This window comes from Prorops nasuta, unplaced genomic scaffold (genome assembly GCF_024137725.1).
Source record: "Prorops nasuta isolate Cenicafe-Biocafe unplaced genomic scaffold, Cenicafe_Pnas_1.2 PNAS00009, whole genome shotgun sequence".
NCBI classification, from domain to species: domain Eukaryota; kingdom Metazoa; phylum Arthropoda; class Insecta; order Hymenoptera; family Bethylidae; genus Prorops; species Prorops nasuta.
Window position 1 is genome coordinate 4,751,419 of NW_027116806.1, and position 27,857 is coordinate 4,779,275.

Sequence of the window (27,857 nt, forward strand, 5' to 3'; positions counted from 1 at the left end):
GAGTTGGACCGCGGGGGTATGTACTGAGTACTCTCCGGCTGCGTTCGTTTATTAGCTGCGAGTACTAAAACCCTACAATGTATGTCACGTAAAATATAGGTTTTCAGTATACTGGCAGACGACCCCAAGTTTACTAGACGTTTTAGGTTATGTATTTTGGCGGCAAAATTTGCAATATGGTGGAAAATGTAGAAAGAGAGTTATGTCAAAACTAAAATAAAAATATATAATTTAAGAATAATTATTTACGTTAAGTTTCTAATAAATAAGCTCTTTTTAAGTATTAAACATTAGAAATGGAGTATAAAGTCCGTCGTCGTTATAAAGTAAATGCAGAAATTGATTCTCTTAAAGAGATTTATCCATTTGATTTGCAATTTTATGAAACACCACCAACAGGTGAAAAACTTGCATTAATTGAATTTCAACAAGCAGGCTTGGACAGGCTAAAAGGTGTGTTTTATTTAAACATAAAATTCTATAAAATATTATTACTTAATTACCAATGTTTTTCCATGTGTAAACTGCAGCACTTCAATTGGTAGAATGTGTTTTTATACGATCAGATTTACCAAATATTGAAGCTCGCAAAGATGCTCTACTTACAGCTTTTAAAAAAGATGGCATAAAGTTTATGGCACATTTATTGCTTGGAAAAGGATGTACGTCTAACGAAGATACAGATATTCAAGCTAGAAAAAAAGATCGATTATCTCATCATATTCTTAGAATGGCTTATGCACTAGATCCAGATCAACAGAAATGGTTTATAACACAGGAGACAAAGTTGTTTAAATTAAGGTTTTCTTCACTAAGCAAAGAGGGTATTGAATACTTACTTAATACAAGTGAAATTAAGTGCACATCTGTAAGTTAGATTTTATTATAAGGTATAATTATACAAAATTGCAATAATATTAATTAAACAATTATTTTTTATAGGTTTCTCAAGAAGAAAAAGAAAATTTAAAGGAAGATTTGTATTTGTCTACAGCAAGGGTAATGTCAATTGACACAACAGATTTTTATAAGGTTCCATTTATAAAAGTGTTGGATTTAATAAGAAAAAGAATGGTATTACTAAAAGATGGCGTAACTTATGTTCCTCAAATTGAGCTGTCTTCAGTATTTACATCACACTTTAAAAAAAATTTATTGACAGGCTTACAGGTAAAAACAAAGTTAAAAAATTGTCATTTATCATTTTTAAGAATAATTAAATTTTTTTTATAGAAAGCAAATAATTACTTGCTGAATATTTCTGACGATGATCGCTTATATTCTTATTTCAAATCCCTACCAAATTCATTTTCAGAGATGACCAAGGTTGTTTGGACGACTTCTACTACACCTATTGAAAAATTAGATGAAGTAATTACATATTTTCAAAAATTAATTTCTACTTTTGCTTTCATATTTTTATTTGAATTTCTAAATATAATTACAGCTGTCTAAAACATCATATCCTCTCTGCATGAGAGTTATGCATGAGGCTCTACGAGAAACTCATCACCTTAGGCATGGGGCTCGTTTTCAATATGGATTATTTATTAAAGGCATAGGAGTAACTTTAGAAGATTCAATGCGTTTTTGGCAACAAGAATTTACAAAAAAAATGGACCAAATCGAATTTGAGAAAAAGCATACTTACAATATTAGACATCAATACGGTAAAGAAGGTAAGCGATCAAGTTACACCCCTGTGGGATGTCAAAAAATTATGGGCAGTTTTCCTGGACCTGGTGACTATCATGGCTGCCCCTATAAGCACATGGATCAAGATGTATTGAAACAAAAATTAACAAAATATGGAGTGCCACCAGCACGTAAGTTTTTATTTACTCATTAATTTTCTTAGGTTGGGTTGAAAATTGTGCTGATTGTATATTTTATTACAGAAATTATTGAAATATTGGAGCTATCAAAAGAAGGGCAATATTCTTTAGCATGTACCAAATATTTTGAAATATTTCACAAAAAACTACCAGAAAGACCAATCATACATCCTAATGCATACTTCCTTGAAAGTCGTACAATTTTAATAAAGGATGATGTCCCAGGTAAAAATTTTAAAGGAAAAAGTTTGTTATAAAACCATAATTTTCTATTCCTTTTCACAGAGAACAAAGATGATAAGATATCCCAAAGTACAAACAATTTTACTCCTAGAAGAAATGAAGGATTCAGTGGTACACCCAGAAGAAATGAAGGCTTTAATGGGACACCTAATTCAACTCCTTCAAGAAGCAATTACAATTCTACTCCAGTAAGGAGAATCACTAGCAGTACTCCTGCTAGAAATTTATCAACAGTAGTCAATACTCCAAAATCATCAAACTCAAAAACGCCATTAAATATTGAAGAATTATTGAACGATGACTTAGATATGTCACAAGTACCCGATGGGGAGGTCTAATGCCATAAATGAGCATTCATTAGGTATTTTGTTAATTTTTTAATCACAAATTCTAAAAATATGTTTATTCTTCTAAAGGCTTCATACATCATTAAGAGTTTCTGGGAAATAAATTCATTATGCCCGTTGCATCATATATAACTATTCACTTCCTTCAATTTTAACTTAGACAAAAAGTTTTTGTTGACATCTCGAATCATCTGTTCCACGAGATCTGGGAGATCATACTTATGCTTCCAGCCCCAATCATGGCGAGCTTCACTGTCGTCAAAAACTTGCGGCCAGCTGTTGGCTGTTGGTGAAGTGATTGATATTGATTATGGTACAATAACGTGGGACAATTTAAGGAGGAATTATTAGTAGATTTACCTATATACTGTCGAGCATCCGGTTTATAAGAGATTTGTAGGTCAGGTACGTGTTTGCTTAATTCAGCAAATAGCTCATCAGGAGTAAAGCTCATTGCAGTCACATTATATACTCGCCTACGTAGAAGTTCATTGGGTGTGTTTAAAAACTGGAAGAGAGATGACAAACAATCTTCGATGTACATCATTGGCAATCTCGTCGTAGGCTCCAAATAACATTCATACTTCTTGTTTACCAGTCCCTCGTGAAAAACAGCAACGGCATAATCTGCGAGAAATAAAACATTGGCAGAATTGTGCTTCTATCTGGACTTATCCCACATATCCATGGAAAAACATGCTTAAATCGTGTGACCAAACTCATTTTCAGTTTAGTCGAATTATTGTCCTTGACGACCGATATTGCGCTATTACTGTAATCGTCAATGTTACATGCTCTACTTCTTCAAGAAAACGAAGACCCCTTCCTTGCGTTCCTTATTCCATTACATTCACCCGAGTCAAGCCGTTTTATGCAAATTCTTTTAGTGATTAATCACCGAGAAAATTCTTGTAAACAAACTGTTAAATGTCGAACGCAATATTGAAAGGAGAAATAAGTGAACTGGAATCCAACATTTATCTCGTGGTATTTCTGCAAGTCAGATACTTTTACTAATTCTACTGTAATTTTTTGTTTACAATATAGAACAACTTATATTTTTTTTTAGTAGAAAATTATGAAAGCCCACGTTAGCCAAGATTTCAGCCAGATGTGACATGAATTTGTTTCAAGGAAAACAAAGGTTTCAGTATAGTTTACCTGTAGTACCACCGCCAGGAGGATCACTGCTGATAACTCCTGGGAATCGAAGGCATCTAAAATCAAGGCCGAACCTATGGAAATAGTATTCTCCTAAAAGTTCCGCATGGACTTTGCTAACTCCGTAAATGGTACGGGGTCGTTGAACCGTTACATTTGGTGTTGGGTTCCTCGGTGAATCTGGACCGAAGGCACCAATTGTCGAAGGGACGAAAATCCTCAGATTGTACTGTTTAGCCAATTCCATAACATTGTGCATTCCTAATTGAATTTATACATGCAAAATTCCTGATATAATAACAGTACGAAAGGCAATGTGCGATAATTAATTATTTACTATATCAATAATGAAGATTCAAAATAGAATTAATTTACGGAACAGAGGAAATTCAGTAGAAATCTTACATTCCGGAATTCATTTTACTTTCACCCGCAAATTGTCTTTCGTGACAGAATATAATTCTTATCAAATAAGAAAAATCTCTCGTTAGAACATATTGTTTCACTCGTGCCTCGTTTTATAATATCAAAAGCAATTTTTTTTTAGAAATCTTTTTTTCGCATTAATTAAAAGTTATTATTTAGCAGTGCACTGATCGGGATGAGTTAACGCTATAATTTAAAGGATACTACAACGGTGGTGAGAGAGAAATTAAATACCTTCGATATTAACTCTTACTGCAAGTGGAACGTTTTGTTCACCAACTGCACTGAGAAGAGCACTGAAATGTATGAGCCAATCGATTCTATGATTGACAACGATTTTCTGAAGACCTTTGAAGTCCAGGATATCAGCAAAGATGAACGGACCGTTTGCTAAGTTCTCATCGGTTGGTTTTATAATATCCGACAGTATAACATTCTCCGGCCCATACTGGCTTCTTAAAAGTTTTGCGCATTCGGAGCCCAATTGGCCCAAGCCTCCTATTTTGTCAATTATTGTTATTCATTATTATTATAATTACTAGTAATGTTATTCATCGTGGAAAAAGGATACTTTTCACCTGTTATCAATATTCTAGGAGGCCTATCAATCCCATCGATATATCTATTTTGAAGCTTATAGGAACTAACACTAAAACTTCTCAAAGAATTTGTAAAAAGATTGCCACTGATTCTCACGAGGTATTTTGTTAACATCTTGCAAAAAGGAAGTGTTTGATAAAAAATTGTCTAAAATTTCCGTTTCAAAAGGGGCAAATAAGCCGATTCTATTGAGTAGCAATGTCGATAAGCAACTGACCAAGAGTCGCATAATCATCCTAGATTATAGTTCCTTAAGAAAACCAGTTCGACCACACAAACATCTCACCTGTCAGGAAATATATACATTCACACACATAAATCTTTTTTCACGATATATCTTCTGGCCTTCCAAATAGACCACGATATTCTCGCAAATGTACAATGAAATATTGATATTAAAACAATTATTTATTCATAACTCAATACTGATATTTTTTTTTTCATATTCTTTGAAATATTTCAAACATCTCATCTGGTATTTCAGCAGGACGATAAAAACATTCGATTTATTATCGGAAGTATTATGCTTTTTTCAATGCTTACCAATTAATTTTTTTAATTCAGTAACGAGTATCGTCAACAATGTTTATATACTAAAGCATAGTAGTAGGTGATACCGGTTTTCATGCGATCCTCGGATCTAGCTTTAGATCATATACCTGTGGGATCTATCTTGGGCTTACGTCATCCAATCGATCAAGAACCGGTTGTATCTCAATATTTCGTAGATCCAATCTACGAGAACTATTCTCTAATACTCTAATCCATCGCATTAAATATTAAAACGCAAGATAAAATTTTGGCACCGTAAATTTGCAATAAAAGCGGAACTAGGTAACTGTACAAATTTGCAACTGCAAATTAACTTTGTTAGATTAGCAACTCGTTATTAATCCAAAACAGATAAGGACATTTCACTTTATGAAGAAATTAAACGATTTTATCTAAGAAAAAATTGTCACGAAAAGTGCCGAATCTTTTATAAATACAATTGTATGAAAAATGGAATATTTGACATTTTTTGACAATCAAAAGACAATATATTAATTTGTTAAGTTACTCGAGGTACGTGAGAGGGAGACATTTATGATGAACGGTACTAAGAACACGGTCAAACGTGCCAGCTGTGAACTAATAGGACTAATTATGGGTTGTTTTAATTAGTCGGTAGATCTAGCCATAGCAAATCACGAAGTAATTTAGTAAAACGACAAAACGACTTCGATGATTGCCCTGCAATACATTTTTCACAATTTTCTCTCTTTCATTATTCAATCGCTGGCGTATAGACGGGGCGGTGATTTTTCCGTCAGTGAAAAACAATCTAAAGCAGTCAGTAGGATTTGGTGGAAAGGGAAGAAGATTTCCTGGAAGCGTGTCTTCATGGTGGCTGGACACGCACTTCGCAATTCTCTTTTTCCTCCCTCGCGCCTACGTTTCAGTCATATTCCATCCACTACTTTGTGCGGTTGCACCTTTCATCCACTTACATAAAGTGTCTCTTATTTTTATTTTCACTATTAACTATCGCCAAATTTATTCCGAATCTTATCTACACTCTACGTCAGCTTTCCATTATAATTTTCACCAATTCGTTTGTCTCGTACATAATTTTTAAACTTTTCTTTCGTTTTCCAATTGGTTGGAAAATCAAATAAAAAGTGTGATTGTGCGAATTTTTCGTTACCATTTCGAGGAGCTACGCCACTGAGGTGAGTTTATAAAAATCTGTTATTTCTTCTTTCAGCAATGGTTCCAGAAGCCGCTTCCTTCACTCTGACCAGTGTGCAAACTTTATTATCCTCTATACATATTGATGCGGGTTTAGCAGATCGGAAAATGCGTAACAGTAACCCGGATGAGATCCTTAATTCTTATCAGACAATCCAACTCCTCCTTCGTTTTCCTCCATTATCGCGATCATTCATCAAACTATAGTCAAGCTACAAATAACGCATCACTGAGATAAATTTGGTAAATTTAAATACTAATGTTTATTTCATTCACGACGATTATTCGAGGAAATATTAAAATGTAAGGAATAATTGCTTCTTACAGTAGCTTTTAAAATTTGTGTAGATATTTTAGAGGTGCTTTTAGCAATGTAACTCTTTCTAATAACGTACAAACGATTTAATTGCAAAAAATAAAAGAGGATTAATGAACTATTCCCAGAGTGGTTGGAAGACCTTGCGGTGCGCGACTGTGTGCAGTAAGGTGCATGACCTTATATTGGCTGTTGCATAAAAAGCAACGATAGAATCGTTGAAAAAGTAGGCTGGAGGTAAGAGCTGGCATGGATCGTTGAAGACGAATATCGAGGAAGTACGAATCACTTTCACTAGATCCCCCGATGACTCTTATCCTCGCCACGCGTCAGTTACGTACGCGCCAACCTTACAATGCAACGAAAATCGTCAAAGAAAAAATTCACCTGGATATCCCATGTATATATACTGTTGCATTAAACAACTTTAACAACCACCGGAAAATTAAAGAATTTTTAATCGTATAATCATTGTTATTCTCGTTGAAATTATATAGAGCATTATTTATATAATTATTAAAAATTATTTAAATTTAGCTAAATTTTGTTAATTAATTTATTAATCGAGTAAAATATGTACGTTAGAATTTGATACCTCGGAAGGATACATAGTATATGTTTCTCAATGGATGGGCGTCATTGATGTCCCAAGAAAAAGGCGACTGATGCTTTTACGATCTAATAAGTCTTACGATTTATCGCACCTTCGACATTCTTCCCGCTCCAACGGGCTTTCGGGTCAGCGCAGTGTGGTGTTTTCCACTTTCGGGGGAACCATTGCGAAATTTTGTTCACGCATCACAGCAATTCTCCCAGCACCCCCCTTTCAACTTCCCCTTATCGAAGAAATTCAACCAATTGTCTCCGGTAAGCCTCGAGGAAATACGCGCCAGGAAAATGAATCTTAAGTATTTCCACAGGTAATTCTAAAAACAAAAGAAATACATTATACATTACAAAAAGAAAAAAAAAATACAATTCTCTTTCGATTCTCTCATGATCGAGAATTATAGCCGTTCGTCGAATTTGTACAAAAGATGAAAGGTATTTCTGTGAAACTTGCGAAATTATTGGGTAGTTGATGAATTTGAATAAATTGTAGGAAAAAGTGGATGAAAAGCAAAGGAGCGTTTATGGATTTTACAGGGCTCTTGGGGTCTTCAGCGTCACGCTGGAGGGTTCGAGAATTTTTTCAAGTTTGCGTGTAAGAGTGTGTAGGTGCGTGTGTGGGCGTTACGGTCACAGCTTGGCAAATTGATGCTGCGTACCGTAAGCAGAGTTAAAGACCGCTAGGACAATCATTCTCCGTTAATAATTGCTGTCGCGCGAGAGTGCCCGTAATACCAAGTCCTGTCAAGGGAAAACTCCATGTGGCACCTCCAGAACAATTTTAAAAGAATTCTATAAAATGGAGGAGTGTCGCACCCCTAATTAAATGCATTGGATATTTTTATGCAATTCTAGAAAATGCAGGAGTGTTGTTTGAAGCCCTAGACTTTGGTCCAGATGCGCGATGGTCAGATCGTTGGAAGGTGGAGGCCTCCTAATCGTCCTTTGGTACCTGGTGCTTCAATTGGTGGGTACCAATGGCCAATTGGGACCGGAGTATGGTTGTCCTCCTCAGGATAAAATTCTACCCTGCAGATGTTCCACGCGAGACATGGAATTTCAAATATGGTGAGCAATTATCTTGAAGAAAATAGAACGATAAATATAATCGCTTCTATTTCGCAACTTGTGAAAAATAACTTTCAAGATGAAACAATAATTTAATTAGAAGTTTATGAATAAAATACAGGTGTAGCCACAGCGAATTGCCAAAGGTACTGGAAGGACTGAACGCAGTGAGTCATTACGTAACTCGACCAGTGGACGAATTAATTCTGGAGAACAACAATTTGCCAAGTTTACCAGGCAAGGTCTTCACGAGTCTTCGAGTACTCCGTTTGATGTTGCGAAATAATCGTCTGGAGAGAGTTTCGTCAGGATGGCTGGAGGGTCTGCACGATTCTCTTCTGGAGCTTTTCATAGTAGAGCCCGAATTGCGATCGTTACCGATCGACAGTTTGGAGAACCTTCAAGGTCTCGAGGCAGTCACCCTTCAGAGCAAGGTCATGAAGAGATTACCGAGATTTTCCGGTCTGCCAAAGCTCAGATACCTGCAAATAAATTCCCCGGCCCTTTTGGAGCTGGCACCTAGGAATTTTCGAGAATTACCAAATTTGGAGCAGCTCCACGTGTTTGGCAGTCCAAGGTTAACCAGGTTGGAGGCTGGTGTTTTGCGAAGCTTGCCCAGATTGAATTTGGTGAACGTGAGCGATTGCGGGGTTCATTGGATTCACCCACGAGCTATGATAGACTTGCCGGAGTTGAAGGAACTCTCTCTGGTCGGGAACTCCTTCATCGACGCTGGATTAGTTGGTCGAGCCTGCGTGGACTTACCGGCCCTCAGCATCGTCAAACTCGACAGGAACCGGATCAATCGTTTAGCGGAAGCCACTTTCGTGGATCTTCCAATGTTGTCCAAATTGTATTTATCCAGGAACCAGATCACCGAGGTTTTTCCTGGAGCTTTCCAGCGAGTACCAATGCTGAAGACCCTGGACCTCAATCACAACATGGTACACAGGATCCACCCCGACTTTTCCTCCAGAAGAATGGGATCTGGCCTGGAAGAAATGTGGCTCATCAATAACGATCTGAGCCACGTAGCCGAGTTGAGATCGGTTTTAGAATCTTTACCTAGATTGAAATTCCTCGACGCTAGCCACAATCAATTGGAGGAAATTCCCTTTGGAGCTCTCAGGGGCCATCCGACCTTGGAGAGACTCCATTTGGACCATAACAGACTCGCTTTCCTCCAGAGAGAAAGTTTCACCGCTATGCCCGCTCTTAGGGAACTCAGACTCAGCAACAATTCTCTCTCCAACTTGCTGGAGGCGCCATTTTGGAACTTGCCAGCTCTCAAGGTCCGTACATTTTCGCCATTTTCCTCTTCCTAAGTTTTATAAATATATAATTTTAACTTCCTGCGATTTTCAGGGTCTCGATCTTTCCGGCAATTATTTCCGTCACGTGGAGCCAAGATTGTTGGCGAATCTTCCGAACCTCCGACGTTTGGATCTAAGTGGGAACGCGATCGGTTTGATAGAACCAGATTCGTTCGTGAATACTCCAGCATTGGAGCACGTGAACGTTTCTGGTAATGCGTTGTCGGTGCTGCACCCGATGACATTCCGGCATTTGATGAATTTATACGAGCTGGATATTGGCTGGAACCGGATGCTGGAGTTAGTTCCAGGCCTACCTAAAAACATCGAGCACCTGCACATGTCCATGAACCGGATAGTGGCGTTACCAAGCGTGACCTCGCAAGATCTAGCACTTCCGGTTCTGAGGACTCTGGACATAAGCGCCAACGGGATCGAGAGGATCCCACCTGGTACTCTGAACGACCTGCCGACCTTGAGGAAGCTGAACCTCGGCTACAACGCCCTCAGGATCCTCGAGGATGGTACCTTCGATGGTCTTGGGAGGCTGGAGCAACTCGACCTCAAGTACAACCGACTGGTTACCCTCCACGGTAGGAGCTTTCGACCACTCAGATCCCTCATGGACCTAAATCTCAGAGGAAACCGATTGGAGGTCATCAGACCTGACATCTTCCAAGAAAATTCTAGACTCCAGAGACTCGACATCAGCAGGAACAACCTTGCCCAAATTCCCCACTCGTGTTTCATGAACACCAGGTAAGAAATCAGCCTCCCAAATCTTCCACGTTATCCTTGAAAAACTACATGCTCTACAATTTTCAAGAATTTTCCCTCAACTTTCTCATAAATAGCAGAAATTCGAAGAATGACTTTCGCTGAAATTGAGCGATATTCGACGACAGAGGTAAGAAGTGGAGACGAAAACAAGTGAACCTATGTAGAATCTCGACGTTTCTCCCCTAGCTCGAGCTAGTGGGAAAAGCGGTTTCACTCGTAGTCTTCTGATTGCGTCACTTGAAAAATGGTGGCGAGAAAGTTTTACGTCGACCACTTTAATGTCCACCTCTCCTCGTTGTCCGGTAGCATCATGGCGTGTCGTCCAATTTACCCCTCCTCGCTCGAATCTCGCGCAATTTCTCTCCGTCATTGTCGAAATGAAATTCCAGGACCAGTGGCTCCGAGTGGGGCAACGGCGCCCTTGGAATTAATTCGTTGCATCCGTTATTTTTAAATTTGCATTGAATAGGAGAGAAGAGAGGAGCGGTTTCGAAAGAAAGTTTTCGCATGATAGAGCTTGAAGAGGAAGAGCGACATTTTGTCACTAGAGATGTCAGAGTCAAGATAGGACGTTAATTGCAGGGACCTTCGAGAATTGTACGCGTCGCACAATACTTTGACCGAGTTACCCGGATCGCTGCACGGTTTAACGGCCCTTCAGGTGCTCGACTTGAGCTTCAACAAGCTGAACATCCTGTCCCCGGAGACCCTCAGCAGCCTCTCGTCCTTGCTGGAGTTGAAGCTCGTAAGAAATCGAATCAGGGAGCTCCGCGAGGGTGCGTTCGATCGGCTACCACGTTTGACCTTGATCGACCTGGAAAACAACGATCTCAGGGTCATTGAGAGAAACGCCATCAGAGCACTTCCAGAACTGCAAGCTGTTAGACTCGGCAAGAATAAATTGCAGGTGATCGATCGCTCTTTTTCTATTTTAAACAAATTTAATTATATTAACGAGAAAATAATTTGTTTTTATAGCGTTATCAAACCAATAATTCAATTTCACTGAAATTAAACTTTCTTATCAATGAATTCTTTAGACTCTTCGTGCACTACTTCCTCTCTTTTGCTTTCAGTCGATACCTAGCGGAGCTTTCACGGAACTACCACTTTTGCAAAGTGCAGAGCTTCAGGAGAATCGTATCCACGAGATAGCAAACAATGCATTTATCAACGTGCCCCACCTTCTCTTCCTGAATCTCAGCAACAATAATCTAGCTGGTTTGGAATACGTTGGACTGGATAGTCTTCGCTCTTTGGAAGTTTTGGATCTCAGCAACAATCGTTTATCCAGAGTTTCCAGCGATAGTCTGGCAGCTATGGAGTGGCTCGTCGAGTTAAAGGTTTATCATGATTCGCACTCGATATTGCTTAAAGTTGATATAAGAAATAGAATCGTTGGAATTCATCTTTGATTTGCGTCACAAAAGATTTTTGTAGAATGAGGAGAAATAGAGAGAGAGAGAGAGAGAGAGAGAGTTTTCGTAATGCAGAATACTTTCTCGTTGAGAGTGAAACTCCGCCATGAAGCGTGGTACGGCCGTTATGGTCGGGGAATAATTATTCGTATCCTTGCATCGTTAATTAGATGAAAGATAGCGATCCAGTTTCGCGCGTCTGACTTCTTCCTTTTCTTGTTCTGGACAGATGGACAACAATCGAATCTGTGCTATTCATGGCTCGCCGTTCGACGATATGCCTAGGCTGAGGGTTCTTAGCCTCAGGAGCAACAAGATGGCTTCCGTTTCAGAAACTGCCTTTAAGAGACTACGCTCCAATATTGCCATATTGGATATCGATGGTAACAATCTTCTGCCTGAAATGTTTCTTCTTCCTTCATAAATATATTCATGTAGGTCTGAAAAATTTCAGGAAATCCGCTCTCTTGTTCTTGTGGAATGTTGTGGCTGAGAGGGTGGCTGCAGCAATCATCCGCGGAAGGCCCTAGATGCGCCGATGGCTCCTTGTTTAAGGAAATTCGTCTTTCTCGACAGGATTGTCAAAGGGACATACAGGCAGAGCCAATTCCTCCTGGATGCGAGGCAGAAATGATCAATGCTATCTCACCTGCTTCTTCCAGTAAGCTAAAACATTTGTTTCAGCAAAGCACACCTCACTACGGTCACGTTTCCGGTACCATCTGATCTCCAAAATCCAAATTCCTATCATCATAATTTTGGTATGAATTTATGCACAGATATTTTAATTAACTCTTTTCATCAGTATATGGTGTTACCGAGACGTTGCCTGCTTGGATGAACATAAAAATTTCATCAACCAAGGCACCACCGACCGATACAGATATTTATTACGACTATATCGACTATAATCAGAACAATCCAGATTTTGGACTGGTGAATTCGACGACTCCTCCGTTACTTCCAGATGTACCGGAACTCAACGTCTCTGAGATGACCAAAGTACAAACTGGAGATCAGCAATCCAAGCCACAATCTACTGTGAAGAATAGTACCTCTCCTGTAAAGAAAAATGGTTGGAATAGAATTTTTTTTAGATATTATATTATTTAAGTTGAGACTAATAGACTTACCAATGATCTTCACTGTACGGGAATTTATATTTGTAAATTGTTGTTTGACCCTCTGGCGAGGTTTTTATCATTTGATTCAATTTGAGATAGTTCTAAAATTGGACTGTAAGTTTCCTTATTTTTTCAGGAGTTCCGCCATCGCCGAGCAGTTCAGGGTTCACTTTCTTCGGGGTACCATTGCCCAGTTTGAACTTTAATCTTTGGGGTAATAGTGGAAGGAAGGCAGAAAGGAAAGACGATCCTGTGACTGGAAGGTCCAATCAAGGTAGATACAAAAATTTTCCATTGACGGAACCAGAGATCCATCGTGGTGGCTTCGTCCCGTTACCACGAGGCCAGGGAGGATTCTTGCCAATTCCGGATCCTCGCTTGGCACATGCCAAAGAGACCCAAATTTCTGAGAGCCAAAATCTAACCGCTCTTCGAATGACCGAAGAGCGAAAACATTGGAAAAGTTCGAATGCAACTGTCGCCAAGGTAGAAAAAACTTTCTTGAGAAACACAAAACCTAAGACTGCTTTGAGGGAGAGGGATGAATTATCAAATATTAGTATCAGCAAAAACCATTCTTTTCCAACCGGTACCGTTACTCGGAAGTTCTCCACTAATAACACAAAAATCAGGTATTTATACTTTACAAATAATTGGATAATTCAGTATAATATTGGTAGCATAATTGATTGATCGTTTTTAAATATGATGGACTCTTTTCAGTATCTATATTCCACAAAACGCAACTAGTACGGACGAAGTTGAGGAAGTCTCGCAAGAAACGGTCGAAGCTTTGGTCTCGACAGAAATTTACAGTGGCGAAAGCTTGGAGATAAGCGTGGATATACCAAAGGTAGGAGATAAGTCGCAAGAAACTGCGAGTAAAATTGTATGGACCACACCGAACAGTATGACATCGGAAACTAATAGGAACGATAAAGATGGGAGGATAACGACGAATTATCCTTGGAGTAATAAGGAGAAAGAAGAAGTAACTACAGTTAATACAAAAGATGGATTAAAACCCGATGGTGAGTGCTTAAAATTTTTTATGAGAGAGCTGATATAGTGCATTCTATACTTGTACAACGAATGAGGAACTAATCAATTTTAACATTTAATTTGTTAAACAGAAAATATTCATGGAACGACTCCAGAATTACCGTATTATCTGACGCAGAGTATAGGAAGACAAAAATTGGAGGACAAGTATTTAATATCCTCAACAGAACGAGCTACTGAGGCTTCGGCATTGTCGGCTCTTTTGATTCCTGGTGGACAAGTGACGTCACTCCCTAGTAGTTCAAGACCACTTGGAAGATCAACCATCACAAAAGTTCCTTCGCCCCATATTGGAAACGCGGAGAGAGCTGCTCAGAAAAGCTCGGAATCTCAAGAGTCCAAAAACAGGAAAGATGACGGAAATGCAAAAGTGATGGACGATAATGCATTTAATTGGTACTTCCAGCATTACAACGATAGCGATTTAGAACCTTTCGTAGGTGTTTCTTATGGAAAAACTACAAATATTGGAATTTCTCAATTTATGTTTACCGCTATACAAATCTTCTTCGTCTGGTACAACATTTAGATTTTGCTTTCCAAAAATTAATACTTTCAAATCGTTATAACAATATTTTACTCATAAGCTTTTTCTGTTGTTTATTCTAGCAAAACGTTAGATGTAATGAATGTGCATTCTCGTTAAAAAAGAAAACGACTGACAGATAAGCGGTTTATTTATTTTAATGGCATATTGATTTTTTCTTTTTGAGATTTTTCTTAAAAAATACAGTGTAAACAATGTTTGAAATTATCTTAAGATCTAAGGATTTTTTAGACTCTCAGATGTTTCGATATTCAGAAGTACTTTGGGTATTAATAATAGTACAATAAAAATGTTTTTGTTAATTGTATATAAACTCTAGGTTTTCAGTAACTTTAGATGAAGTAACAACGTCACACGGTGCATGTATTCTCGTTTGCATTTTTGTTTAGAAGTTAAGCAATTAGGCTATAAATATTCTTTACTCCAAGGGTTGGACTATGAATGATTATTTACTTAATAATGAAAGAAAATACTTGGCTCAGAACACTTACATGCATGTCTCGTTTGTTTACTGAGATGTAGTTACAAATGTTTGTTATATTTTTTTTAAATTTCAAACGGATACATCGCAAAATTTATTTAACAAATATTTCTTGTGTAAAATCTATCCTGTAAATAAATTTTATTATCATAGATTTACAAGTGAAGTCATAAAATATTTCTCACTTAACCAGTCTTGCACGATTAACGTAGAGATTATTTAATTAATTCACTGACTCTTAGTTTTAGCTTTCTCTTTATCATCTTTTTTCTCCTCCTCTTTTTTTTCATCTTTTTTCGCATCTTTCTTGTCAGTTTCCTTTTTCTCAGCATCTCGATTCGTTAATTTATTATTAATTAGGTTGTGTAAAGCAATAATAGATCTTACAAGTGCTGCTAAATATACAACTAACATTTGGTCATTTGTCTTCACATAAAGAGAATCGACAAAGTTACTTTGTGTCATATCTGGTAATAGATTAAAGATATCTTGAAGTTGATAGACAATTTGATGATTAATTGGTAATTTGCCATTTCCAACCTAAACAAATAAGATTTTTAATAGAAAATATTTTTCGGTTTTAAATAAAAAAAACTAAAGTCAAACCTGTATTAAATAATCTCTTATTTCTCTAATTTGTTCGTGAAGTCCCTTCAAACCAAGAAGTTGATTAGTGACTCTTTGACTAAGCGTTCCAACAGTCGTATCCTTAATATCTCTTAATAAATGCTCCACTCCAACTTCTTCAGCTTCCTCAGCACCAATTTCACTAGGAATATGTTCAAAGGTTTTAGAAGTTGGTGATCCATCCTACAAGAATAATGATAGATAATTGCAATATACTATATGTGCAATAACAATTTCTTTCAACAACTTACATCATGAACTTCTTCTACTGCTTGATAAGCTTCTGTTGGTAAACCAAGATCTTTGGGTTTGGCATCAATTATTACAAGAACAGAATTTGGACAATACCGTCTGATTAATTCATTGATTGCTACATCATTTTGGTGCAACTTTGGCCCTGTGTGGTACCAGCCCACTACCTTCTCTCTTGCTAAACAAGAGAAATTTATGCCTCCATTAATCAATTGCTTAAAATATAACAGAAAGAAAAATATAATTTAGAAGTATTTACCATTGACTTTTTTGAACATTCCATACATATTTTCAAGGTAGTCATGATCTAGGAACCAGACACTTTTATCCTTGTCATCCTCATCAAAGGGAACTGAAAAATGGTGAAAATTAATTATCCAAACACTAATCTATGTTTTAAGAAGCCTTACATAATGAAATTAATGTTAGAATGACCTACAGATCAAGCTAATTGAAAAATCAACATAAGAAACAGAGATTTTTCAGGTTTAAGTAACCTAACCTGCAAAACTGTTTGACACGTCCAAAACGCCTTTCGCCCTCCAGCAGCCCAAAAGTACACCGACCACTCTTTTCTGATTTCCAATTTTTCCCATACGGTTAAAATGGTCTACTACACTTAATAAAACTAATGGGTGGACTACCACTTTTGTCGTGGCTACTTCTTGACTCGGCATTTTTGCAATTTTATGGCGACCTTACTGAAGAAAGGAGTGGACCTGTGGACAACGAAACGAAGGAAACTTAGGTAGGATAGGAAAAAGACACTGGCCGTGTTCCATTTATGGACTGTGAAGACTGAATGTTTACAGTTTGTGTGACATTAAATATATAAGTTTTCAATACTCACAGTGGAAAACAGAACATAGCCTTTATTGCCAATAAATTACATTTTCGCTTAATTTCAGAACAGTTTAAATAAACGAAAATATAGGGTTAGATGGACTCGCTTGACGCTTACCTAATATATAAAATAGAAATTCATTATTATATCACAATTATTGAATTTTTAAAGATATTTTAAATAAAAACTACTACGTGCTAAATGAATCTTTCTTATTTCGGGTAATTAACCATAATTTTACTTGGTTAAATTGTAAACTTAACGTTACGTGATTACGAATGTCTACTTCAAACTACTTGATACAAAGATGCTTTGTAATCAAATATAGAATTAAATTTATTGTCGAGTAGTGACAATTTTTTGCTAATCTAAACAAGAATGTAGTTAGCAGCCCTGCTAGCACAACCTAAACAGAAGTTTCAGTACAGTTTAGAGTTTAGTAGAGTCACTAGTCGGATCAAAGTTAGATACTCGTCGTTTTAAAGAAAGGTTAGTTTTAGTTTTCATAATGAATTTATTTCTTTACAAAGAGTAAAACTTATCCCAAATCGCACTTTACCATTTATCGTTTGATTTTGTTTACTATTAAATTTTGATGCACCTCCTCAGACACATTGAATATCATTTTAAATCATTTTTCGACAAACTTAAATTCACTGACCTATAAATCGTGGCGCTAGTGAGGAAAGGCGGGAATATCATTAAAATTCTATACGGAATATTTGAGAAATTGAATAATTAGTTTGTTTTTGGTATTTTCAGAATAGAAAAATATGGCTAAACCCATCACGTTTGTAACTGGAAACGCAAAAAAATTGGAAGAGTTTGTCGCCATTTTAGGAAAGAATTTTCCTCGTAAGATGACGAATATGAAAATTGATTTACCTGAATTTCAAGGTGAAATAGAGGAAATTTGCAAGGAAAAATGTAAAGTGGCTGCAAGAATGGTTAAAGGCCCGGTAGTAATCGAAGATACTTGTTTGTGCTTCAACGCTTACAAGGGACTTCCGGGTCCGTACATAAAATGGTTTCTGGATAGCATTGGTCCAGAAGGACTGTACAAAATGTTACACGGATGGGAAGATAAAACGGCTGAGGCTATCTGCACATTCGCCTATTGTGCCGGCGGAGAAGAGGATCCTGTGATTTTATTCCAAGGACGAACGCGGGGAACAATTGTAGATCCGAGAGGTCCGAGGGACTTTGGCTGGGACCCATGTTTTCAACCCGCGGGATTTGAAAAAACATACGCTGAGCTTCCTAAAGAGGAGAAGAACAAAATCTCGCATAGAAGCAAGGCTCTCCATGAGCTGAAAAAGTATTTTTTAAATGACCCTCATAGCTAATTTTTAACTTTTATTTATTGACGCTCTCCAGTTTCATGCTGGTAATGGCTGGAGATAAAACGACGACATTTATAAAGAATTTATCCGTTATATTGACGAAAAAATAACAATGATTTTATAGCAACACTTCTTTCCTTTAGCAAGTGAACTTATTCCTTTTATTTGTTTATAGTAGGTTTTAAATATTTACTATTTTTTCTCTAACTACTCGAGATTTTCGAGTTACGTTCAACGCACATCTCATTTCGGCTTTTATTATTGATTTATCGTTGAAATATACGTTACTTTCTTGTAGTATGTTGATCTTTCTCTATCGAATGAATGTGTATTGAAAACAAGATTGTAATTTTGGTAGAGCTGTCTGGCTGATAAATTCCAATGTATAACAATACTCGGATTACATATTTATTCCGGTAGTTCAAGAATTTGCGGTAATTATGTACGTGCAAAGCTATCAGACAAAAAATTTAGTGTCAGACAATTTAGAGAAATAAAAGAAAATCTATTTTATCTTCAAACTTTATTGTTTTTATTTTTCGAATAATCGTTAATCTTTATTGATAAAAAAGGTAAAGTGAATCCCATAAAGAGACATGCATGGTAGCATACTAAATACATATAATTGTAATTAGCATGTGTGAGAAAGTAATTGATATTACTATTTTAACTTTTTGGGTTAGTAAAAAGCAGATTAAATGTTGATAATTTTGTGCTTCAAAAATATAAAAGATACCGCGAGTCGTCTCTGTGAAATCATTAATAACACAACAATAAATCTTTGTGCGCGTATATAGTTACACACTTATAATGAATTACATTTTTAAAGTTGATAAAAATATTCTTCAACTTCCCAGTACTGAGTTGATTTAAAAATACCGAAAGACAAAAAGCTCATTAATTAACTAGCTATTTCCTTATTGATAAATATTAAACTAGACAAAGAAGTGACATTGATCTTAAGTGCAAAATGGCCATTGAAGGTGGAGCTGAATATGTAAAAGAAGAGGATGAAAAAAGTGTTTGGAAAGTTGAAGCTACTAAAATGAGATGGCTGAAAGGGGTTATCTGTGTTGTAGATTATTAACGCATGTAACACCCTTTCCCGCGAGGTTATCGATAGCTTGCACTTTTGCATCCCACAGATTTTGCGCCTTATAAATAGGGAAAAGCATCGCTTCAGTCTACCAGTTGTTTGTCTCGATCCACGTGAAGATGAAGGTGCTGGTCGATTGGTTCAGGTAAGGCACAAAATTGTTGCCAAAAGAAAAACAATTTGGTATCGATGGGACTTTGAAGTAATGTCTAAATTTAAAATCTGTACTTGATGGAGATTGGACAGGTAAAAAAATAATGTCATATATATGTATATATATATATATATATGTAGACAATGCTATCTCACCTATCTTATCTATTAAATAAATTGTTTGTAATATCACAGTTGGACTCTGAATTGGTGGGAAGTACCCGAAACAAGGTGGGTAGCGACCAATGGGAATATTTTTCTCGTGTATATATCCTGTGTACGTTAATGTTCTCTTTGGTTGTTACCACTAGACTACGTTGAAATTACTACTTGGCCTGCAATAACCGGTTCATTGGATCAATAGAATCAACATATGTTTTCTCGGATGCCACAAAATCTACGATACAAATTTCTGTACGTTTTTCTCTTCTGCACCTTTGACTGGAATTTCTGTAGGTGAGACAAATTTTAGGATATATGATATTCATATAATTTAAAAAAAATACAATTATTGTCATTGTTATTGCACAATATAGTGATTGCTTCATTAATGCAGTTATATTTACTATTTTGTACATTTTTTGTTTGTAAATTGTAACGAAAACAATAATAAAATTATTTAGTAAGAGTTGTTTATTTTCAATTTCCCGCTGTAATGATTTTTTAAGATGGCTGGTCACGTTTACGAATTACGATGGCAAGTCGATAGAGCAGAAAGCAGAAGCAAGTGAGCGCTACTGCGGCGTCTGCGGCTACTATTCTCTTGCTATTCCTAACAACCCTAACCTATACTGACACTGAATACACCCCTTCCACACCCTACTCAGATACTTATAATCAGTCCAGTCAGTAAAGTAAGTAACCAATCGTAACCTATAGCTATTCCATGCCTATTCCCCTTTTATCAACGCATGAATGCCGAAAAGAGCCGCTAAGCTCACGAGGCAAAAAACTAATAATTTCTTCTTAAAAGACAAGCGGATTATATAAGCGTAAGTAACTAAACTAATAGCAAATAATTCGTAATTTCATCCTTTTGTATGCTGATATCTATCTGCTATTTGTATAAACTTTTATTGAACTGATATGGACCTTTAAACTTAGTATACACCGGGTATATTAATTGTTGATTAATATTTTTGTAAGTAATATAGAACTTCTCTTAATCAATAATTTACGTAACTTAAAGTTTGAAATCTTTTAAATGTTAATTTCTCTGTATGAAATATACTGTAGCGTTGCATTATATGAAATTTATAGGTTAGGTAAGAATTGTATAGTAGATGTCTATATTTAAATATTTTCATAATGTTCTATCAGGAATCTTTCTGAGCGACTGTCTTATTCTTTAACACTTTTTAGATCATATATCATAATGGCACAGCAGAAAGTGGGACAGTTTATGAATCGGCTGAGTCAACTTGGTATAGGACTAGCCATTACTGGTGGAGTAGTAAATTCAGCCCTTTATAATGGTAAATGGTTCTGATTATCCTTATGAAAAATGTATACAAATTAAGGAGTTCCTAATTTTTGTTTGTTTTTTTTTTTTTTTTAGTCGATGGAGGCCAAAGAGCTGTAATCTTTGACAGATTTACAGGGGTAAAGAGCCAAGTAATGGGGGAAGGAACACATTTTATTATCCCCTGGGTTCAAAGACCCATTATATTTGATATCAGATCACAGCCTAGAAATGTTCCAGTCATTACAGGAAGCAAAGATCTTCAGAATGTAAATATTACACTCCGTATTCTTTTTAGACCAGTTTCGGAGGAATTACCTAAAATTTATACTATACTGGGACAAGACTACGATGAGCGTGTTTTGCCTTCTATAACAAATGAAGTTTTAAAATCTGTTGTGGCACAATTTGATGCAGGAGAATTGATCACACAGAGAGAAATAGTTTCACAAAAAGTTAGCGAGGCTTTGACTGAAAGAGCTTCACAGTTTGGTGTCATCCTAGATGACATTTCAATTGTAAGTCCAAATGGTTGGATAGTTTAAGTGGTTTCTCTTGTGCAAGATATAATGTTTATGCTTATTAAAATTTCAGACGCATTTAACTTTTGGAAGGGAATTCACTCATGCTGTTGAGTTAAAGCAAGTAGCCCAACAGGAAGCTGAGAAGGCTAGATTTGTCGTAGAAAAGGCCGAACAAACAAAGAAAGCAACTATTATTAGCGCCGAGGGTGATGCACAAGCTGCGCTTTTAATTGCCAAGTCTCTCGGTGAAGCTGGTGATGGTCTCGTGGAGCTCAGGAGAATAGAAGCTGCAGAGGATATTGCCAAACAATTATCAAAAGCTCGACAAGTTGCCTATCTCCCTACAGGACAAAATTTCCTGTTAAATTTACCGCAATAAAGAAGGAAGAAATAAATTGTCGAGATCAGAAATGATGAAATGCGTTTCAGACCATTATTTTAATGCAGCAGATTCGTTTCTTCTTTAAAAGACCTAGAAATCGGAAGAAGAGCTTCCGGTGTACCTCTTCGCACCATTCAAGCATTTATATTAAGTGAATCTTCTCCAATTGAAAGAATAAAACTGATAAATTCTATCTATTAAGCAGAGCAAACGAGATTTTGTCTGTCATATCTGTTTTTTCACTGTAGAAAATATTATAAATAGATTTAACTATCCGTCTACCTCTGACTTAATCTCTGCATTTCTTTTTAAGTAACAGAAATGAATAAACCCAGTATCCATGCTGCTTGTATTTTTATAGCCTATAGTTTTTAACGATTGTTATAAAGGGATAGAAATAAATTTGTGTTAAATTTATTATGTCATTGGTTGTTGCTATTTATTGACAAGGATGGAACGAACGAAAAGAAAGTTTAGGAGAATGATAGCTTAGTTCTGAATTAGGGGTAGTGGATAGATAATTTCTCCAACGTTTACTCGAAATTTCATGGTGCGTTTGTTAGTAGTACGTCTCTATGATTTCTCTTGTCGGCGCGATGAAGGCAACGGGGGAGAGAGAGATAGATAGATAGATAGAGTGAATAAATGAGTGAGAAATAGAGAGGGAGAGAAACGGAGAAGGTTAGTGTAGTAGCAGAAGCCAGCAAAAGCAGATTAGCGTGAATAATGAAGACACGACCCCGTGAAAGCCTAAGCGAGCCTCCTTAAGTCTGCTCCTTCGAGTAGAAGCCAAAGCCGGAAAGGAAGGAGCTTGGAAGGGCAGAAAGGAGCCAGAAGCAGTTAATTACTCCACCCAGCCACTGGGATAACGACTTCCCCTTATTTGTCGAGAGGTGCAAACAGCCAACCCTCCCAGAAATCCTACATAAGACGATTCGCGGATATTTCGAAGTCGGTAAAGCTCCTTCTCTCCCCTCTCCTCTAACATTTCTTCCTGCACTATTGCAATACCTCATGGAACTTCTCCAAAAACATTTTACAAATCTTTTAAAACTATCTTATACCAATGGCACGATAAATCTCGAATCGAAAAATCATGTGAGAAAAATAATTTCGAAATAAGTGGTAAATAATTAAGTCACCTTGTCTATATATAGTCACGATAACAAAGGAAGATAAAAATAACGTATTGCTGAGTAGCCTTCTTACGAAGTGGGAATGGCTATAACAGTTTCACGTATGTTTGCAGCAAGAAGAGGAAGAAGAACATTGCTGAGAGGGTCAAAAGAAGAAAAGGAGAGGGATAAAGAAAACCAGAGAAAGGAAACCGCTGAGGGAACCGAAGAAAACTGCGAGGGAACCAGAAGAAGAAAACCGCCGAGGAGATCGGAAGAAGAAAAGGAAAAGGATGAAGAAAACCGCTGAGGGAATAAGAAGAAAAAGAAAAAGAAGAAGAGGAGGAGGAAGAAGAAAACCGCTGCAAGAAGAGGAGTCGGGGCTACGACAACGGGTAGCACATGTTCTTCGGGGCCATGCATGCAACGAAACAAATGATAGGTACGCCAAATACTCTGGATGATGGAAGGAGGGGGAGACTAATTACGAAGAAATCATAATAGGCACACATGCACCGCGGGCTGTTGGGCTAACGATCGCTTCCTTGGCGTCTGCACCTGTTACTCCCAGCTCCTCCGGTTGCAGCGATGCACGCGAGCCGCATATGCCGTTGCCAAAGCGACTAAATATGCCTTAGGCACCCCCCTCCCCCCCCCCCCATCCTTTATTTCTCGTTTTCCTCCTCGCAAGCCATCACCCCTTTCTCCTAAAAGTTTCCGTCCAAAAATCGTATAAGAGCGAAAGTAAAAATTGTAGAATTAGGTAATCAGTCCGAGATTGGTGGGTGAATGCAAGGGTGGAAGTATCGGGAGTGAGAACCGAGCCGAGGGCAATGCTGGAATGATTATTTGCGGAGAGTGCAGGAATAAGCCAAAGGCGACAAAATCGGCCGTTGCACTCGTTGGGAATGGCGGATCGCGTGCTGCGCATTTTAACGCGAATCGCCAGAACAGACAGAAATGATAATTAGAATGCTTTAAGATAATACCCAAGAGTGTTCATCTTTTTATATTTCTTATTCCGAGTCTTTTTCTGCAGCTTCGATGGCTCCCGTGGAATCTCGTACAAGAATAATATTCCGTCGATAATAATAGCGGGGAGCAAGGTTTCAAATGATACATAAAGACTTGTTCTAAAATAATAGCTATAAAATATATACCGATTCTTATACGTAGCAGCTAAGGCTGAAGGAATTCTCGAGGCGAGAAAGAGTTTATCGCGCGTATAGGGAGCTGAAAAATAAATTTCGTTCGGCCGGAGGCTGTGGGACCAAAGGAAGGATTGGAAAAAATATTTCCGAGCTGTAAATATTTGCGCGGTTGCGTTTCGATATTTCATTCCACGTCGTAAACCATCGTCGGTTATCCCGCTCTTTTACAGGCTGGGAATATTTTGATTCTCATTGCACGCGTGAAAATAACTAGCGGAAGTATCGGAATATTCGCTGTATATATATATATATATAACATTAAACGTCATTTCGCTTCCGTTTCACAAACACATCAACGACTATTTCCTAATTACAAGCGCGTCATTTTAATAAACCATTCTCGCAAATGTAGGTGAAAGCGGCGGAAGAATCGAAGAATATTCGTTTTCGAACATAACCTATATTCGTATCGCAAGTTTGATCGATAAATCGTTCTCCGTACGCGAGAAGCGAGGAAGACCAGTAGCGTGAAGGGATTAGCATAATTTTAGAAAATGATACTCTATAAACGTTTCGGAGGGGGGGGGGGGGAGAGGGGCCGTTGGCGATGACTCTGGTTTTGGGTGGCCATGGACATTAGCAAGGGGTTATTTGCAAGTGTTCTAAAAGTTATTAAATAGAGGAGAGGATCGCTTATATACGCACGGTGCCCCCGAAACTTTTTATTTTCGACCGTGCGAGGGTTCTGCAGGACGGAATTGCACGCGAGGTCCCCGCTCTATTCGCTAATTCCGGAAGGCATGTAGGGAGATAGGGGGGGGGGGGAGTTGTATGCAGAAGGAGATGTGGAAGTACAGGCTGCTTGATGAGTGCATCGCTGCAGCTTCAGGTGAGAGCCCCCGGGGACTTTCTGCCATCCGTCTCCACCCTCCTCCCCCCTCCCCCCTTCTCACTAAAGATTTAGGATCCACTTGGTCTGGGTCCCCGGGGCCAGCCCTGTAATCTCGCTGCCACGCCGGTTCCAGCACGCGAGCCTCCTCGACACCTCCCCACTCCTTCATCTTTTTTTTTAACTATAGCTCCTCCTCTCTTCGATCCCTGACATATCGCTGAAAATCACAAACAAGCAAACAAACAAATTTTCGTCATTCCTTGCACCGTTTGAAGTCTTCATTAGCGATTCCTAATGAGTTTTCATCAACGGTTGAGCGCTAAGTCGTTAATTGCACGCATGGTTGGTCAACTGGTCGAAACACCAAAGTCAAAGTCCTCGGGGCCATTTGAATTTTGTGGTCCGTGCAGGAGGACGTCTGATTTTCCACTCATTAATCCGTCCAGTGGTCAGTGGCCAGTTTCATTTGTGCCCCGCGGTTCTTCGCTACACAAAGATCGACCTTCGACCCGACGACTGACGAAATTCATTTAAGCTGCAATCAACGTGGTCCGAATCCACTCGTATTCGTGTTTTATTAGTGAAACTCTTGCCAAAGTGGTCGATTGTTCCTGCTCGACCATGTTTCTACTCGCAAATGCATTTTCGACTGGTCTCCCCAAGTCTTGTAAATCATTTATCATAATATTTTACCATTAATATATACATATATACGTATAGTATATAATTCATCGTTCAATTTTCGAGCAAAAATAATCTACCTTTTATTCGACTTTAATAGTCGAATCTTCTGCCGTACCAGATTTTATTAAAAAATTCAAGATTAATTACAGAGGAGGCAGTTCAAACCAAAGTACAGCAAATTTTTGAAATTAAAAATTGGTAAAACATAAATTATTAATTCAACTAAAATTTACCATACTATCTCTTAGGTTGACCTCACTAGTCAATCCAGATCAATTTGATCCAACCTAACAAGACTCGGTCTAAAAGGCAACGTTTCTGATATAAATATATAGGTATACAATGCAGACGGTTAAAAAGGTGTTGGGGCAATTTTGGCGATATAGCTGAGATGAGCGATTTTCAGGCGATGATTTTCCGTGCTAACGAGCCGTTAAAAGTATCAGTCCGAAGGATCGAAGCTCGTGAGCGCGGTCAGGAGCCAAAATGACTAGTCCTAAACTCGTAGATCCGGGCGATAAAAATCGCGCGTGAAATACGAGTGGAACCTTAAATGGGAAATTTACGTTAAGGTTGGTCGATGAACTAATTATACAAACACACATACACACACACACACACACAGGAAGGAAGTTGAAAAGTTGATATCTAACGTTGGTGTCCGAAGAGGAGAAAATGATGAAGAACAATAAGATGAAGAGAGAGGGTAGAGCGGAGGCTGATGCGAGAGACGCGGCGGAGGAATCGCGTGCGAGTATGAATGAGGCAGCCCTCGTGGCCGGAATAAGCTAAATTGTATATTGTAATTGCGTACGAAAATGTAAATTAAACAGTTGGTCGAAGGGCCGAAGAACAGAAAGTCGAGCGAAAGTGCGAGAATGATTGTATACGGTCAGCCGAATCTCAGCCTTTGTGAGATGCCGATTTTTCGAGCGTGGAACTGGATGGCCGGTAGCCGAGCCTCCTGTCACGCGAGTATTCAATGTAATTCACGTGATGGCGCGCGTGAAGCGGTAAGTACGCGCCGGTAATTGATGAAAAAATTCGTAATAACCGGCAATGCTACCCGAACCACCCGGGGCATTCGATAATTCCCTTTTTCCTCGCGGGACAACGTCATCCACGCTCTAATCAATTCTCCTACCTTGTATTTTCCACTCGATAAGTGTGCTAATGGTCATCATTATACTTTTGCTCTCTCTCTCTCTCTCTCTCTCTCTCTCTCTCTCTCTCTCTCTTACACACATGAGAAGCACACCAACTGTTTATTCTCGTCTCTCGGCCAAGCAAACCTTCCTGAATATACTATACGATGTTTATTTTCTTATATGGACACAAGAATGTAACGCAAGGTTAAATCAAGCGTATTAGTCTCGACTGTGTTTTGTTTTCTACCTGGCGACCAGGAATTTTGCAAATTTTTCATGTTTTCTCAATCTTCTCCGGAGATGTTGTTCATAAAGACGTTTGACGGTACAGTTTCGTGCGACAGGTCCCGTTAGGAGATTTTCTGCTCGGGATAAATCTATCCTGCAGAAAGGCTCGGGTCATCGCGTGCAAAAACTGCAAGAGACGATCGCGATTTTCTTTTGTCAGAGGTATCCGCGAGGAAGAAGGGTTCACCGCTAAGGATACGGTAGGTCACGGGTTTTCCTCAAGGCCACCGTTATCTTTCCCTCGTCGTTATAACTTCGAGACTGAATCAGAACCGCGTATGTATAAAGAGAAGCGATTGAATTATGCGATCGCTTTGGATTTAACGTTGTAATAATCATTTGCTTTAATTTCTGATTTTAGAGATTTTTCGCGTTATCGAGGGGAGGTGACTATATAATCACGATAGAAAATTGTGTGTAAAAGTTGGCGATTGGAGGAAAGAGTTGGATCGTAATTGAATTTGGGACAAGAGGAAGGTATAGCAGGAGAGTTCCGCGTCTTCCGGTTGCTGTGCATGCGTGCACAGGGAATACGCAAAATATGTGCAACACGCACGTGAAGGGACGATTTTCGTGGATGTTGGATGGTGGAAGAGAAACAGCAGCATCTGAGGATGTAGCAATTACGTCCGAGGACTCGTTGCCACAGACGGATGGACGGACCGGACCTCAACTCAACCACGGAACGCCCCTCGCGTTACACATATGTTACCAATCCATCCCCCCCCCCCCTTCTCCACCGAATCCCTCTCGAATCCCCTTGAACCACCTCGTACCCCTCTCACGACTCTTTTTCTCTTTTAATTCCATCTTACATCCTCCAATTTCATTCCGC

General features: G+C 38.2%; 6 protein-coding genes across 10 annotated transcripts; 4 read left to right on the forward strand and 2 right to left on the reverse strand.

Annotated features, from left to right (window-relative positions):
• The first annotated feature begins 151 nt into the window (after positions 1-151).
• LOC136776536 (DNA primase large subunit-like) lies at positions 152-2,551 on the forward strand. Its single transcript, XM_066732129.1, has 7 exons — positions 152-453; positions 531-868; positions 943-1,170; positions 1,234-1,371; positions 1,448-1,826; positions 1,899-2,060; positions 2,121-2,551. The coding sequence occupies exons 1-7, from the start codon at positions 297-299 to the stop codon at positions 2,414-2,416; spliced, it is 1,698 nt and encodes a 565-aa protein (XP_066588226.1). The 5' UTR covers positions 152-296; the 3' UTR covers positions 2,417-2,551.
• Positions 2,467-4,841, reverse strand: Tdh (L-threonine dehydrogenase). The gene is made up of 5 exons (XM_066732132.1): positions 4,591-4,841; positions 4,247-4,510; positions 3,587-3,847; positions 2,786-3,052; positions 2,467-2,708 (listed from the first exon to the last, which is right to left on the reverse strand). The coding sequence occupies exons 1-5, from the start codon at positions 4,724-4,726 to the stop codon at positions 2,548-2,550; spliced, it is 1,089 nt and encodes a 362-aa protein (XP_066588229.1). The 5' UTR covers positions 4,727-4,841; the 3' UTR covers positions 2,467-2,547.
• Positions 4,842-6,093: 1,252 nt separating this feature from the next.
• On the forward strand, positions 6,094-14,562 carry atk (artichoke). Of its 2 annotated transcripts, none has more exons than XM_066731613.1 (12): positions 6,094-6,324; positions 8,124-8,336; positions 8,458-9,628; positions 9,702-10,408; positions 11,012-11,336; positions 11,506-11,772; positions 12,077-12,230; positions 12,302-12,508; positions 12,653-12,922; positions 13,108-13,603; positions 13,695-14,002; positions 14,105-14,562. In XM_066731613.1, the coding sequence occupies exons 2-12, from the start codon at positions 8,173-8,175 to the stop codon at positions 14,560-14,562; spliced, it is 4,527 nt and encodes a 1,508-aa protein (XP_066587710.1). In that variant the 5' UTR covers positions 6,094-6,324; positions 8,124-8,172. The 2 variants fall into 2 exon arrangements, with proteins under 2 accessions (XP_066587710.1, XP_066587711.1); XM_066731614.1 differs by having other exon boundaries at positions 12,815-12,922.
• Positions 14,563-14,692: 130 nt separating this feature from the next.
• Positions 14,693-16,902, reverse strand: Rpn8 (regulatory particle non-ATPase 8). The gene is made up of 6 exons (XM_066731615.1): positions 16,791-16,902; positions 16,443-16,659; positions 16,200-16,292; positions 15,940-16,118; positions 15,668-15,871; positions 14,693-15,601 (listed from the first exon to the last, which is right to left on the reverse strand). Exons 2-6 carry the CDS (start codon positions 16,615-16,617, stop codon positions 15,290-15,292), a joined length of 963 nt encoding a protein of 320 aa, XP_066587712.1. The 5' UTR covers positions 16,618-16,659; positions 16,791-16,902; the 3' UTR covers positions 14,693-15,289.
• On the forward strand, positions 16,882-20,004 carry LOC136776234 (inosine triphosphate pyrophosphatase). Of its 4 annotated transcripts, XR_010823035.1 has the most exons (4): positions 17,137-17,273; positions 17,547-19,469; positions 19,572-19,607; positions 19,688-20,004. XR_010823035.1 is itself a non-coding variant. In XM_066731616.1 (2 exons), the coding sequence occupies exon 2, from the start codon at positions 17,558-17,560 to the stop codon at positions 18,128-18,130; it is 573 nt and encodes a 190-aa protein (XP_066587713.1). In that variant the 5' UTR covers positions 17,137-17,273; positions 17,547-17,557; the 3' UTR covers positions 18,131-20,004. The 4 variants fall into 4 exon arrangements, 1 of the variants encoding a protein (XP_066587713.1); XR_010823036.1 differs by lacking the exon at positions 17,137-17,273 and adding an exon at positions 16,882-17,005 and having other exon boundaries at positions 17,547-19,607; XR_010823034.1 differs by having other exon boundaries at positions 17,547-19,607.
• A 210-nt stretch (positions 20,005-20,214) lies between these two features.
• Positions 20,215-22,161, forward strand: l(2)37Cc (prohibitin l(2)37Cc). Its single transcript, XM_066731641.1, has 4 exons — positions 20,215-20,368; positions 20,739-20,851; positions 20,935-21,356; positions 21,433-22,161. Exons 2-4 carry the CDS (start codon positions 20,752-20,754, stop codon positions 21,739-21,741), a joined length of 831 nt encoding a protein of 276 aa, XP_066587738.1. The 5' UTR covers positions 20,215-20,368; positions 20,739-20,751; the 3' UTR covers positions 21,742-22,161.
• The last annotated feature ends 5,696 nt before the right edge of the window (positions 22,162-27,857 follow it).